This window comes from Tinamus guttatus, unplaced genomic scaffold (genome assembly GCF_059628265.1).
Source record: "Tinamus guttatus ecotype Peru unplaced genomic scaffold, ASM5962826v1 Tinamus_guttatus_pri_ptg000591l, whole genome shotgun sequence".
In the NCBI taxonomy this organism is placed as follows: Eukaryota; Metazoa; Chordata; class Aves; order Tinamiformes; family Tinamidae; genus Tinamus; species Tinamus guttatus.
Genome location: NW_028289125.1, coordinates 420,837 through 435,588, shown reverse-complemented (window position 1 = coordinate 435,588; position 14,752 = coordinate 420,837). Strand labels below are relative to the sequence as shown.

The 14,752-nt window shown below is 36.0% G+C and overlaps 1 protein-coding gene across 1 annotated transcript in view; it reads right to left on the bottom strand.

Moving 5' to 3' along the window:
• The window catches only part of SRFBP1 (serum response factor binding protein 1), a 60,341-nt gene that overhangs the window by 29,020 nt on the left and 16,569 nt on the right, over positions 1-14,752 (bottom strand). Inside the window, exons 2-3 of the mRNA XM_088534715.1 lie at positions 10,130-10,218; positions 8,970-9,042 (exon numbers count right to left, since the gene is read on the bottom strand). Coding sequence (XP_088390841.1) covers positions 8,970-9,042; positions 10,130-10,218 — 162 coding nt within the window. The remainder of the gene's footprint in view (positions 1-8,969; positions 9,043-10,129; positions 10,219-14,752) is intronic.

Here is a 14,752-nt window from a genome sequence, read left to right as displayed (position 1 = left end):
AGCTGTCACCCTGGTGTTTATTAGGTCACAGCACAGAAAGACCAAGGAAAAAGGAAGGAGTGCTTACAGAAACAGGCATGCTTTTAAGGTTCAGATGGATTAGGAAGATAGTTAATGAGGAGGTCCAGTTTGGTGCACTAAAACCCACTGGGGACAATGGAAGTAAACAAAATAAAAAACTACATTCATTAAAAGCATACACTTTTAAAAATACTACAGGAATATGATCACACTTCTGTAATTATTCTGAGTAAGTGTTTTGGTTTGCTGTCACTAGTCAATTTTCAAACAAAACTAGGCATATGGGTTGCATTAATTTGTTTTTCTGTACTACTGTAAAGGTTGCATCTTCATGAAAAGCAATACAAATAGTTATGCAATATCCAGAAAGATGAAGTCTCATCTGCAAGCCATATTTTTTTAAAAAAGTGAAAGTACCTTTTTTTTGCATCCTTATGAAAAAATAAGACAGTAAAATTCTTACACAAGGCTCAAGATGAAAAAGCTTCATCTGTAAACCATATTTTTAGAGTGAAGATAGTTGACAACCTTTATTATAGGACTTATTTTTATATTTTCCTTAAGTTGTCTCAAGTCCAACAGAACACTGTCTTCTTGATCTGTTTTCACTTTATTACTAAGAATCTACTGTGTATAAGGAAAAAAAAGACTGCTTCTATTAAGTATTTTATCAATGGGGAGGGCTTAAAAATACAGTAATACACATAGTACATTAATCAGTCATTTAATTTTTCTACATAAACATATTAAAGAAACGCCATCCATAGGCTTTTTATGTAATCAGAAGCAATATTTTTGTTAAAAAAAATCATTACTTCTGTTTTCATGTTGAAATCGAAGTTAGAAATGGCTTTGTTTTTTTTTTGTTTTTTTTTTTTTTTACCCCCAATTTAGAGTTGTTCAATATTCTCCTTTTTCCTCTGTTTTCTTACGGTTTACTACCTAGGTTAGATGCACCATATCTCTTTCCCCTACCAGGGGTGTTAAACTTGCTAAATTAAGGTATTTTGACTCTATGAAAGGACCAAACAGATACTGGAGACTGACTTAGGGAAGCAATTGCATTAATCTACGATTTCTCATTTAAAGATAAACATGAATGAAAACAATGCGTCAGTGACAGTTTCAAATGCTAAAAAACAGCAAGAACAGAACAGAAAACTTCAGCCTGGCAGTCTACCAACCTGTCTTCCCATGGCTCCAAAATTCACATCAGTAGGTGGTAACAGGGGGAGCATTCAGGACAAAAGGGTAGGAGTGGAAGAGACAGCGTTAAGTGCTCTATTTACAAAGCTTTCTTTCTTCATACTTTTATTATTGACCAGGAATACAAAGAATTAAAGTGTCAGACTTCATTAACAGAGAAATGACTTCTAACAGACAATCATCTATCTCATCCATATACTTTTAATACATTTCACCTCTGCAACATCAGAACATTGGTATTCTAGGAAAAAGCTGTTATGATTCACTTCTAATGAATAATGTGCTTGAATAAGCACATATGAGTGTTTGCCAGACAGCAATAAGTGAAATTTCCCTGAAGCAAATTCCGTAATGAAGCAACAACCTTATTGTCATGACTTGGAAGTAATAACGCGTTTGCTCCAGGACTAATCTGCATGTGCTCAGGCTCTGTTACCTCTTTCTAGAAGTGTAAAATTGTGCTATTTCAATTCTGAAATTAAAAATGAATTATTTTACCAATAGAAGGAAAGTAGTTCTTTCTTGCAAGAAACTTTCAAACTTATCAGAAAGTTGCTACTTCTGATTCTAATGCTCATGAATTACTAAGGAAAGATTTCCAACAACAACATGGCAGAAATGGAATTCAAAGGAGCTCCATGAAGAAAGAGAAAGGGCACATCCAACTCCATGCAGGCTATCAGGATGCTCTACCCTTTGCTTACTGTGTTTTGTTCCTGTTCTGAAGCAAAGAGAGTACTGAGGCTATACTGATAGACAAAGACCTCCAAAAAAGAGAGAGAGAGAGAACAGTGTAATCTGCCCAAGATGCCTTAATATTCATATGAGGAAGACACAATGCTGTAACCAAGCAAATTAGAAATATATGAGGCTTTCTTCCCCAGCTGCAGTCATGAGACACTAGTTGTTATACAAATACCCTTGCTATTTTTGTGTGGAAAAAATACTAACAGACATTTGTTTACATCTTCTCTGAAACAGTTTATGTTCTGGTAATATCAATGCAACAATACAAACTAGCACAAAGTGTTTTAAGTTTATCTATTAAAAAGAATATTAAGTTCCACTGGTCAAACATGCAGGTACTGTATTGCTTTATGCAATATATTCTTATTGTGCATAGAAAGGTAATTAGTGCATCTGTGGATCAATCCCTTATTCAAAACACTCTGTTTCCTACATGACTTGTCATGCTGCAGTAGTGAGAGACATGCCTAAAGCATCAAACTTGTAGAAGTTTGTTGTGGTCACATCCAGAGTTTTAAGATACATACACAAACATCTGACTAGAAGTACCGAGTGTAGGCACTGTCAGACTGACTAGGACTGCTGGCACTGGGAGTGACTGGACAAAATCAAAATAATCTTCTAATGGATAGTAAATGAATGTGGATGAACTTCTCCTTTGCTCAGCAACGCTTCAGCAGCAGCCGCTGCCTGACAGAGCTGGGGGACTCCTGGCTGTGCCTTCCAGGTTGCCAGCACCACCTCGTCTTCCAGAAGATGCTCTGCTGAGGAACTTGATCACACTTTGTCCTCACTCCATCCCTCCCTCCTTGCAGTGGTCTGGGAGTGGCATCTGGACCACTCTGTTGTCAAAATATGACTACCCTATTTTCCTTGAGAAGCAATGATCTTTCTTGAACTGATTATACTCAAGAATTAAGAGTTTCCTGCTACTTTTTCTAAAAGCTCTAATACGAAAGAAAATATTAAAGAGATTTTTGTTGGAAACATACTTAAAGGTACGAGCACAACAGCAAAAAGGAACATCAATCTTTACTCTTACCGTAAGCAAATATTTACAGCAAGATGTTAACTGAAATGAGGCTCCGGAAGATGAAAGCATCAACCAACACTCTAAACTACAGCTGTTAAAAACAAGCACACACACACAATACACAACTACTTTTCAAAAAGTCTGACAGTTTGGAGAACAAGAACTCCAAACTCAAAATGATGATACTTCAAGCAAGATCTATACACTGCTTAGGCTGAACCACTCTAAAAGCTTCAGTTACCCAGGTTTGAATAAAAAGACCTTTCTAAATCTTACTTTCCTGTAATTGGATGATTTTTATTCCAAGATTAAAGATTTTAAAGACACCCATATGAATAAAGCTTACCTTTATCAAACAATTTGGCTTTCATAAATGCAACTTTGTTAAGAGTTTGTCTTTTAACGCTGCCTCTGTTCATACCTTGTTAAAATTTGTAAGCTCAAGATGAGGAGAAAATTCTTTTCCCTCTGCTCTCTCCTCTTGCAATAAAGTCACTAGATATTATTTTCTAAATGGAAAAGAATTGCCTTGACTTGTTTTTCCAGCAATAACTTTAAAAACAGAAGAGTATGGATCATTGCAAGCCATTTTAAGAATGCTACTATCCAAGTGCTATTCTATCCAAACAAGTAAAACATTTTCCTTTTAGGCACTTCAAATATCCTGTCTTCAATATCTCCTCCATACAATACAGGTATATCATCACTTGCTTTAATGCTACCATTTTCCTCTTATGACATTAAAAAAAGAGTTCTAAATCTTTAATCAAAACTGTGCTAAATTGTATTAAATTGGAATCAATTTTTAACACAGACATTTAAACAATTCAAGATAACTCTTGCTAATTTTATATAACAGCTAATATATTAACTATTGCTAATAATTTGTTAGGTATGAGCTATTTTTGTGTAAACAACTAAGTACTGCAGTTTCCTAAATAGGATAAGTACTCTATAATGGATGATTAATCCGTTAACACAAAAGCACATTTGATAAACACTAAAAACATCTCCTGCAAGCACATACAGTGGTCTGTTTCAGAGAAGTAGAATCATAGCACAAGGCCTAGCAAGGATCATTGTATTCTTTTTTCCCCCCCAGCTTTCATGAGTCACTAAATATTTTATATGGTTTTGAAAAAACAAAAAACAAAAACTGCCGAAGAACTCAGAAAACAGTGCTCTATTCCAACAGCTTTGACAACTTCTGCAAACAATTAACCCAGTTCCTGCATCCACGTAGCTGGAATTTTTAACTGCTCTCACTTCCCACAATGTTTATTTCTGACTGTTGTGCTTGAGACAGTATTAGCTGTGTTTGCCTATTAACTTTTCTTAAATCTCTAGCTCTAATAACAAAACCCCACAAGAATCAGAAATGAAATGTCACTACAAAACAGATGGCAAACTTCTCTGACAATATTGAACCTGAAAAATGAGCAGACCATCCTGTTGACAGTGAAACTGTTAGAAGTGTCTGGATCCACTCCCAGAGAGGAAAAAACTATCACCAACTATTATCAGATGTCAGCAAGCACTTTCTCTTCTCCATTATTCTAAATGGGAATTAGTAACGGTCCACACTAGGATGTTAATGAAGAAGCAGTGGAAATGAGATAGAAGAGATCCTACCACATAAAAATTCAGAATTGCCGTAATAGATAATGCTACAATATTCAAAAGACAAAATATGCAGGTTTCTTACATGGGAAATCTGAATTCTCTTTACTGTTGTATTAATTTGTAACTAATTTCCACATTCATTAATTTCTTCATTAACAAAAAGCTATCAACAAATCACAGAATTCCAGTCTTGATTCCTAAAGTTTGAAATAAATCCCTTGCAAAATAGAACCCTCCTCTTGTGCCTTCCAAGGGCACCAGCACAAAAACCCTTCCAAACAGGTACTTGTCCGTGCTAGCAGTTTCTAAAAAGCTTTTTTTCAAACATGTGGGAGGGGAAAGGTGGTCTGGGTCTGTTTTTGTTTGGAAGAAAAAAAAAAAAATCATGTTTAGAAAGAAGTGCTATCTGCAAACTGAGAGGAAAAAGAGGAAAACTCAAAAAAAAAAAAAAAAGTACTATTTCTTTACTTCTCTTGGATTTTCACAAAGACAGTGTCTACACTTATGGCTTTAATCAATTAAAAAAATAAAGCTATAAGCAACAAACTTTTAGATGAAAGCATACAGATCCTGGAGTAACACTCATTTTCTAACTGCAAGCCACTCTGGCCAGAGTAATTATTGTTGTGGGCAGCTTCTCTGGTCTTACAGGTTGCTGTGCTCCTCAAACCTAAGTGACAGTGTGAGAGGACCAAAGCCAGTGGGTAAAATACAGTGATTTTGCAGGGCAAGAAGTACATCAGCACCGGAATTAAAAGCTTTATGCTTTAGCAGATGAAGAAAGCTATGAGAGGAGGTTTGTAAAGGAAAAGTAAATTGACAAAAGAAAACACAGGAAGAAGCAAAATAAAAAGAGCAACTGAGAAAAACAAGAAAGGTTTAAGAGCTTCACAGCTCTGCACAGCTTCAGGTGTATATTACTCTAAACACTGTATACATGTGAGTCATACCCCACATCTCTAGGGACTATTCAGATGAATCATTCATCCAGCCTGCATTCACTTACCATTCTAGGCAAGCAAGCATCCAGTGATCTGCAGTCTCATTTAATCAACTGTTAGGCTGTTCACAATTTGAAACTACATACCTTTAAAGGTTAGTAATGGAATAGGGAATAAAAAAAAAACAGAGTTTAAAAATAAAAGAAAAGAGTTAAGTTTACTTTTCTGTAGTAAGTTCTTGACTTCAGTGATCACCATGCGGTATTAGAGTAGCATACTCTTAACACTTCTTTTTTATCATCAAGTTTACATTTTCTTTCCCCACATATGGGAGCTGAAATGTGGCAAATTAATACTGAGTAGAGTTTATACGTAATATTTTGCCTAAAACCAAGGAGAGGGGCCCAGCTAGGCAGTGTCAAAGTAGTAGCTCTTAATCTTATTTTTACTAAGTTACAGAACATGACTGCAATAAGCAGTTTAATACTTATTATCCTACATCCACAAGTAAATTTATCTACTCAGCTCAAGGACCTGCCCATCCCAAGTTCCCACAATCACTTTCCACAACTAACACAAAAAGCCTGCTCAATCTTTCATCATTCCTCATCTTCAGGAATATAATTTGGCACACAGGGCAAGCGGTTCCTGTTTTCCATAAAGAAATTGTAACTTAAGTAGAACTTTCCTCTTCCTGTTTTACCACTGCATGTTGACAGCTATACTAAAGTCTTTCAAGTTGAAAAGTACTCTTAATAATTTGTGTAAAGAAATTTGCCAAAGACTATATTTTCTACCTGCTCCTCTTCCTGGAGGTAATTTTTTCAGTATTAAGAAAAACACAGATTGCAAGTATCTCCATCTTGCTAAGAATAGCTTTTGACAGGACATTGTAAGCACATAAGAATTTTTCTTTTGACTAAGAAACAAACATACTGTAGAGCCAGTAAAGTGCCTATTTGTTCATTTTTAAAGACTGAAGAAAACAGGAAACACAATTTTTGGCTATAAAAATACCATTATTAAAGGCACATTTTCACAATAAAGACCACTCATGGAACCATTTCACAGGCAACTGAGATCATTTAAATAGCTGTTTGCCTGAAAAGGCAGCATTTGCTCTCAGTTGCTAACTTTTAAGACTCCTCTCTTTCTATAAACAATTTCAAAGAAAAATTTTGAGTTTGCCTCTAGCTTTCCAGATTACACATCCATCCTCTTTTAACAATGACTCTCAGAGTTAACACTTAAAAGTCCTCGACTCAGTAAACTTATGTAGCATCAATGACTCACTACTAGCAATTGATGTTTTCCTTTAATTCTGCATATCTCTCCACTTGACCAAATGACAATCTCACAGTGAAAAATTTTCTGCCAAAAGGAGTCTGTCACACCCTTAATACCAGAACCAGTCTCCTACTTTTCAGCATATAGTCCTAAGTGGGTCATATAGTCCTAAGTGCATGCATACTTTGAAACATCAGTATGAACCAACCCTGGAAGTAAAAACACAACATAGATGACATGAACAGTTTTGGAAGATGTTCTGTCAGCAATGATCTTGCACCAAAATCCCCTCAGGAATCCCCACAGGAGTCCCATTTGACAAGATCTTGGTGCTGTTTAGCTTAGTAAATTTAGTGCTATTTTGTTAACAACTGCAACACACTTGGTTGCTCAACATACACTCTTACAATTCTTTCAGAATACCCATACCTTCTATTCCAGCAGACATTTTAAATGACATATGAAAGTGACTGAAAGACACAAACTATGGTTTGTGACACCCAGCAATACAAACATAGCAGCACCTAGCCAAAAAAAGCAGTATGTTTCTACTCGACAGTCTTCTAGCTTGACTATTATTTTATGCTACTGTAGTGCGGCCACTTTTGTTTAGCCAAAGCTTATTTTGTTTAAGTTCGGTTGGTTTGTTGAGACTCTCTTGTTTTGCAAATACTATGTAAAAACAAACAAAAACCCCAAACACAACAAACCAACCCCCAAAAAGACAACCAAAAAAAAAAAAAAAAAAAAAACCCATGACACTACCATGCCACCTTAAAAATTTGTTAAAAAGCTGTTCCTACTGGTCAATACAGCCTTTAAAATTGTCATTTTGTTTGAAGATCAGTAAAATAATCAGAAAATAGGCTAATGTAGGTAAGGTTGATAACCACTAAAGCTTTCAACAAAACAAATGAGTCAATACACATTTTCCTCTGATTATACATCCTGTGTTCAAATCCTAGAAGGAATTTTGCACTTTATTTCAATGTACATAGTATTAAGAATCTGTTAAAACTGAGATGATCAGTACAAAGTGACAGGGCATTAAAATATATATATATATAATGACATACCAGCTAATGCTTTGGAGATAAGATATGAGAACTGTATTAATTAACTGCAAGTCTGAAGGTTAAAAAAGGCCAGCTGTAAGGACAGAATGCTTAAGGTTGGAAGGGACCTCTAGAGGTCATCTCATCCAACCCCCCTGCACACGCAGGGTCACTTAGAGCACGTGGCACAGGGTGGCATCCAGGCGAGTTTTGAAGATCTCCAGAGAAGGAGACTCCACAGCCTCTCTGGGCAGCCTGTTCCAGGGCTCTGTCACCCTCACTGTTAAGAAATTTTTCCTTAAGTTCCTGTGGAATTTTTGGTGCTTCAGTTTGTGGCCAGTTCAGTTTCCTCTTTCCTATCAGTGGCCACCACTGAAAAGAGGCCCATCCTCCTTGAGATGTTTATTTACACTGATCAGGTCCCCTCTCAGCCTTCTCTTCTCCAGGCTGAACAGGCCCAGCTCCCTCAGCCTCTCCTCATAGGGCAGATGTTCCAGGCCCCTGATCATCCTTGTAGCCCTGCGCTGGACTCTCTCCAGCAGCTCCACATCCCTCTTGTACTGTGGAGCCCAGAACTGGACACAGTACTCCAGATGCGGCCTCACCAGGGCTGAGTAGAGGGGCAGGATCACCTCCCTCGACCTGCTAGAGATGCTCTTCTTAATGCAGCCCAGGATCCCACTGGCCTTCTTGGCCACGAGGGCACACTGCTGCCTCATGGTCAACTTGTCATCCACCATTTGCTGTCCACCAATCATTATAAGTCTCTTACAACTTAAACTGCAGGAGCTAAAGAACTTTGAAATTAAAAGTAGGATACTAGTAGCATTACACAAACTTAAGAGATTGCCAATAAATTAGCCTAACTCCTTGACAGATGCAGCAAATGAATGGGTAAATATGCAAATATTCACAGTTTTCCACCTGTGTTATAGAAAATGCACAAGCTGACATTGGGAACAGTTCAGGCAAGCTTCAACAACAGAGTCCCACAAAAGAGACAGAGCTTTTCATTTCTAAAATAAACTATATTTAAATATCTATATATGATATTACCTTCATAGCATGGATTTCTTCTATCAGTCTCTCAGCTCTTTTTTGGTTCTTCAATATCAAGTCTTCTGAGCCCCTGTAAACAAAATCTGTTTATTAAAAAGCCTTTGTTAACATGGTTTTCCTATGTGGTAATATCAAGTAAAACACAAAAACAGAGGAGTGTTACAAGCAATATTTTAAGAGTGATCATCACCTTATGCTTTTCCTGTTGAAAATTCTGCTGATAAAAGACACTAACCTCAGATATTACTAAATTCTAAAATCTGTATTTTCAAAACATACAAGATAATTGGACCTGTTTCTTGTTTACACAATTGAATAAAATTGGGTGGGTGTGTGTGTTCGCGGGGGAGAGTGGGCAGACAGGCAGCATACTCATTTACACTTCAAACACAGTAACAAGATTCCCCTTTTGTTGTATCCAGTGGCAAGTTTCCAGATCACTTTGGGACAGTTAGCTTTAAAAATAGATTCTACAAAATTTTGATTTAAAAAACACTTATTGAAAGGAAAAGAAGTACAAATTGTGTATCTATGCAAACAAAAAAGTTTTTGCTGTAGAATCTTTCAGCCTACTAGAGAGAGGAAAGATTTGTATGACTTACTTTCAACAGTACAATGACCCAAAAGCTCAAGCTCCACACTTTTAAAAGTGCTGTAAAAAGGTTTTGCAACTGATCGGAATTAAGTCTGAAGACATTAAATAGTTTGGGTGAAGTGAGTGTGTGGGGGAAGGTTATCCCAGTTCTGCTTTACAAAACCACTTATTTGTTAGCATTTTTATTGCATCTAAAATACAATAAAAACAGACAGACATCATGTATTACAGTACCTAAAATACAGGGAGAGGACCAAATCTGATTCAAATAATTCTGCATTCTTTGCAAACATATTTTATGTTTATGTAGACCTGTAGTTTATATCACATTTATATATTATATGTGTATATATATATATATATATTTTTTTTTTTACAAGGCAGGCTATAGCTTTAGAAATCTTGATCTATTTCATATTTTGGTTTTTCAATTAAACATGCACATATTCAAATTTGTTCTTCAATAGAAAAGTGGTTAGTCTGTCCATGTCTTTGTTGTTTCCAGAAGATAATTATTATAGTGTTAAAAACATGAAGAAGAATACCAATATTAAAAACTGACTTTTTCAACTTTAATTTCCCAATGTGTCTGGTTAGTCGGCGAATAGTCAGCACCCTGACCTTCTTCACATCTTTTCTCATCTTCACAACCTGTCAAAAGAGGGAAAACATCATGAAACTTGGTTTTCTTATTTGTTTTCATGTACATCTGTTACACTGACACTGATTTTGTAAATCAGCTCAATCACAACAACAAAAAATGTTGAAAATAGAGTTCGTTCCCCTGTTAACACATATCTTAGTTAAACAGAACTCATATTTCATTCAAAAATCATGCTGTTTCCATAAACATCAGAGGAAGAACAACCAGTAGTCTAAAAATGTGTCTGAGGTCGACACACGAGACAAGACATTCCTGACTACTTTAATACGTTTCTTTAATATTATTCTTAGAACTACACTGGACTAAAGATTTGAAGAGACTCACCTTTCACCTTCACTTAAAAATGGACCAGTATTTTTCCATTACTGTAACATATTGCATTGAAAATATTTTAATTATGAAACACCTAATATGTATGGGAAGACCCCCCCAAAATAAACATTATTTAATTATATAAGTAGATATTCACTTCTCAGATTCTGTGTGCCTGACTTCGCTTTTGTTTTTGACAAAAAAGATTTCCTCCTCACAACATTTATTTTCACTGTCTACTTTCGGTCCTCTGCTCCACCCAAAATATATTTCAAAATTCAGTGTTAAAAAAAAAAAAACTTGATAATGATAATTTGGTTTTATTTCTCTCCCACAATAATAAAAATTAATAAACGGCAGCACTTTATTATACATCAGATTTCTATCATATCTAATTATTTAGACATACCATCGAAACAATTGCATCTATGCCCAAGCATTAACACTGTTTGTTAATGCAGTTTCACTAGGAGTATCAGCATCTCCAGTCTCCAACAAGCTTGGCAGAAGGCACAGCTTTAATCAGAGCTCATGGAGGGAAATTTCTATTTTTGGTGAATTCTCTAATTTTTACTTCTGGGGCATACTCAAATACCAGCAAGACTATTTTCATTGATCCCATGCACTGTCACCAAAAAGATGAGAAAGTAACACTTACTAAGAAAAAAGAAAAAAACAAAAACAAACAAAAAACCCCAAAAAACAAAAAAAGATAAAAATGATAAAAAGAAAAAAGATCAAAAGATTTTTATTTTTTTAAAAAAAGAAAAAATAAAAAAAATAAAAAAAAATAAAAAATAAAAAGTAGTTCACCTACTTACAGCCAGCCTATAGCCTGGATACCTCCACAACTAACTATTTAAGCCCTGACCAGTGCTGAGCACTGCTGAATCAGGGAGCTAAACAATTTCTAGAGGCAGGTGAAGGCCTGTTGGTGAAGGATTTTGAGCTGCCAAGCCTCCTGGTATGTCCAACCAAAGAAGGGAGCCTGCCTAGCACTGCAACTGCTGCAAGTAGAGAAGGGGCTGGAGTTATTGGCACCTATAGAGAGAAAGGGGGAAAAGTAGGAAGATTTGGAGCAAAACCAGTCAATACTGAGAAGTGGTGTCTTGTTTAAGTCTGAGCAGCAAGAGTCAATACTTCAACCCTACTAGGGGAAAAAAAAAAAAAAAAAAAAACAATTTTGCTTATTAGATGGACTCACAAGCATTTTCTTTCCAGTTAACAACATACAACACAGGTCTGTGCTTATTGCCATGTCTGCGCGAGACCTGCCCTATTTAAGCCTCACGAGTTTATTACACACATGCTTTTTCCAGGGCGCACACGGAAGTCTGACAGCACATGTTGGATAGAGCTGCACAAACCCAACCATGCCAGCACTGCCCACTGTGGAACTTCGGACATGAAAACTATTTAAATAAGTGGATATTTTTAGAAAGAATAGCTAGAAGAGTGGATGAACATATCAGAAGATTAGAAGTTAAGGTTTATTCCTTAGCATATTTTTCCCTACATTACCTATATTCTGAGCACATAAATACTGCATTTTATAGGATGAATGAAATTGCTACAAGTTTTCTGATCTGTCTTTAAGAAAAATACATTCCTATTTCACATCACTAAGTACATAGTTTGGCATTTCAGATGCAAAACACCTGAACATCCTTATCATCTAAACATCCCTATGCCTTCTCATAAGGAGTTTCAGTATTTTTTTTAAGTTATTAAAAACATCCATGAGCTACAAACACGTTTGAATTCAAATAATTCACGCATAACCAAACACCAAGTATATTTAACTTCCCCTCCAAAATATTTTGCAATGTATTTTTAAATAGAAATATTAATGCAGACACAGCATGTTTCTGGGGCCCAAGCGAGCCAAGACCCAGCCTCTAGAGCTGCCAGCCAATGAACGTTCTGTAGACAGATGACAGCAGGAATGAGGGAAGGTATTTGCGCTTTGGCAGTCCAGACCTATCAGTTTATGTAATCCACAGTTACTTCTTTCACACGGGACAATATGCATCAACTGTGTTCTTGGAAGTACTCATGAAGTTCTCAAGAAAGCAGTCAGTTTTCTGGGACAGAAATCAAAAAGAGTTTTGCTCTTTTCCAACATTCCTGAAAAAATGACTATTAGACCACCGTTATGGCTCATAGGACTCATTAAACTATCAATTCCTCAGGTTAAAAAGCAAGATGTTTTTCCTGAGAAAACAGAACACTCTCGCCACCCCAGCCAACAATTTCAAAAACAATAAATATTTTCTCATGCCAAATAATATATATTTCTGTTATAAATGTCTAAGAAAACGATTTTTCACAGTAAACCTTAAAATGGCTTCAGCTTTAAGACAAGATCAGACTTAACCTTACTTTCAGACTTGGCAACAAAGATTTTTATCTTTTTATAGGTGGTAGTAAACTCAAAGGAATAATTACAGCCATGCGCATCTCAAGCCATATGATTTCTGTATCAGTAACTGCACATTCCAAAATTGCTGGAAATTCAGGAGCCAGGTAGGGGAAAGAAACATTTCAAGGACTCTGCAATAAAGACCATAAGATGCATTCCTTTCTTGAACACATTGCTTTATTCCACAGAATAAAGCCATCTAACAAGCAACTGCACTAATGACTATCAAATTATAAGCGAGGTTATAAGGAATAGGACAAATTGATGTGACTTCTCCCACAAACTATGCAAATTCGAAGAAGTCTTTGAAAATGTATTCTTCTTCACTAAAAGAAACCTAGGTAATAACATAACAGCCTGAAATACACATTAGCAGGTTTCAAATGTTATCTTTGGAAATCACACCTAAGTCATCGTATGCTCCCCACTGCCACCGTAAGTAGAATGGGTATTTCTCTTACTAGAGATCCTAAATAAAAATAAAATGGAGAATAATAAAAAAGTTTATGGCTATAAGTATCTCAAAGACAGGCTTCCATTTCCCCAAGAGCTTACAAGATACAGGAAGAGCTCCCCAAAATATGCACACCAGCCAACTGCATACAGGCCATTTCAAAGTGACATGCAAACAATGGCAGGAGCAACAAGAAATTAATGGCCAGGAAAGAACTACACTTGCTCCTGCATTTTTGCATCTTTGCCCATGGAGTGCATGTTACCTTGAGAGGATTAAATCAGAATTGCCTCAATTCCACAAGAAGTCATGTTAAGGCAGTAACTTGGCACTCAGCTGGCAGTTCTCACAGCTGCTACTCACTGCTAGTAACAGCAGCACCTGGCAATGAAAAGAAAGCCCTGATCTAAAGGCTAGGTGTATTTGGCATGGTACAAAGAAACATGATGGCGTTTGTCAAATCAAAAGAAAGTGGTTCTACAATGTGGAAAATGGTTTTTAGAAGACAGCCCTAAACTTAATTCCAACTTCTTCCTTGTCTAGGACCAAGCCTTTTCTTGGCATCTTAAAGTTATTGCAGGAAGTTTAATCATAATAAAAGCATTAAAAAACAAAACAAAACGAACAAGTGTCTCATCCGATATCTATAGTGAATATCAGTTCCACCTGTAAAAAATGTTGATATATGTACTTAAAACTTGAAATGAAGCTAATTTTTAATTAAATGCAACAAAGGACAACACATTTAGAATAGGAACTAGTCTCTCTGCATTCGTTTGATCCTCTAGTACAAACTATACATTAACTTTTTTCCCAGGTAAAATGCAAACATTTTACAAAAGCTAGCGATAAACTTAGAAATCTGGATAAAGCAAATTAGATCACTCACAGATGTGAAGAGCATAAGAAAAAAATATGTTAAAGTTTCACAACAGCTCTAAGGAATTCAATCATAAAATCAAACGCTTTGGAAAGGGCCTCTGATGTGTGATGGCAATAACTTTTTTCATCCATAATGCTTGGTGTTTAGGCTCACGTTACACAGAAATTCACATGAACAATCAAAAGGTATTTGCCTTTTGATTTTGAAGACAACAGCAGCAAATTTCTCAGAGGAACATTACATTACAATAAAATGTTATATTTGGCTACTTTTGAAACTTGTTTTGAGGTTTGTTCAGGGAATATGTCTCCAAACCAAGCCACCCTTCAGCCAATTATGAAAAAATATAGGAAAGTGTTACTAAATATTTGTAGATGTGTCAAGAAAGGTACATGTCTACTCTTAAACACAGCATTAACTGTACCTCAAAAAAAAAGTTCTTCAAAAAAA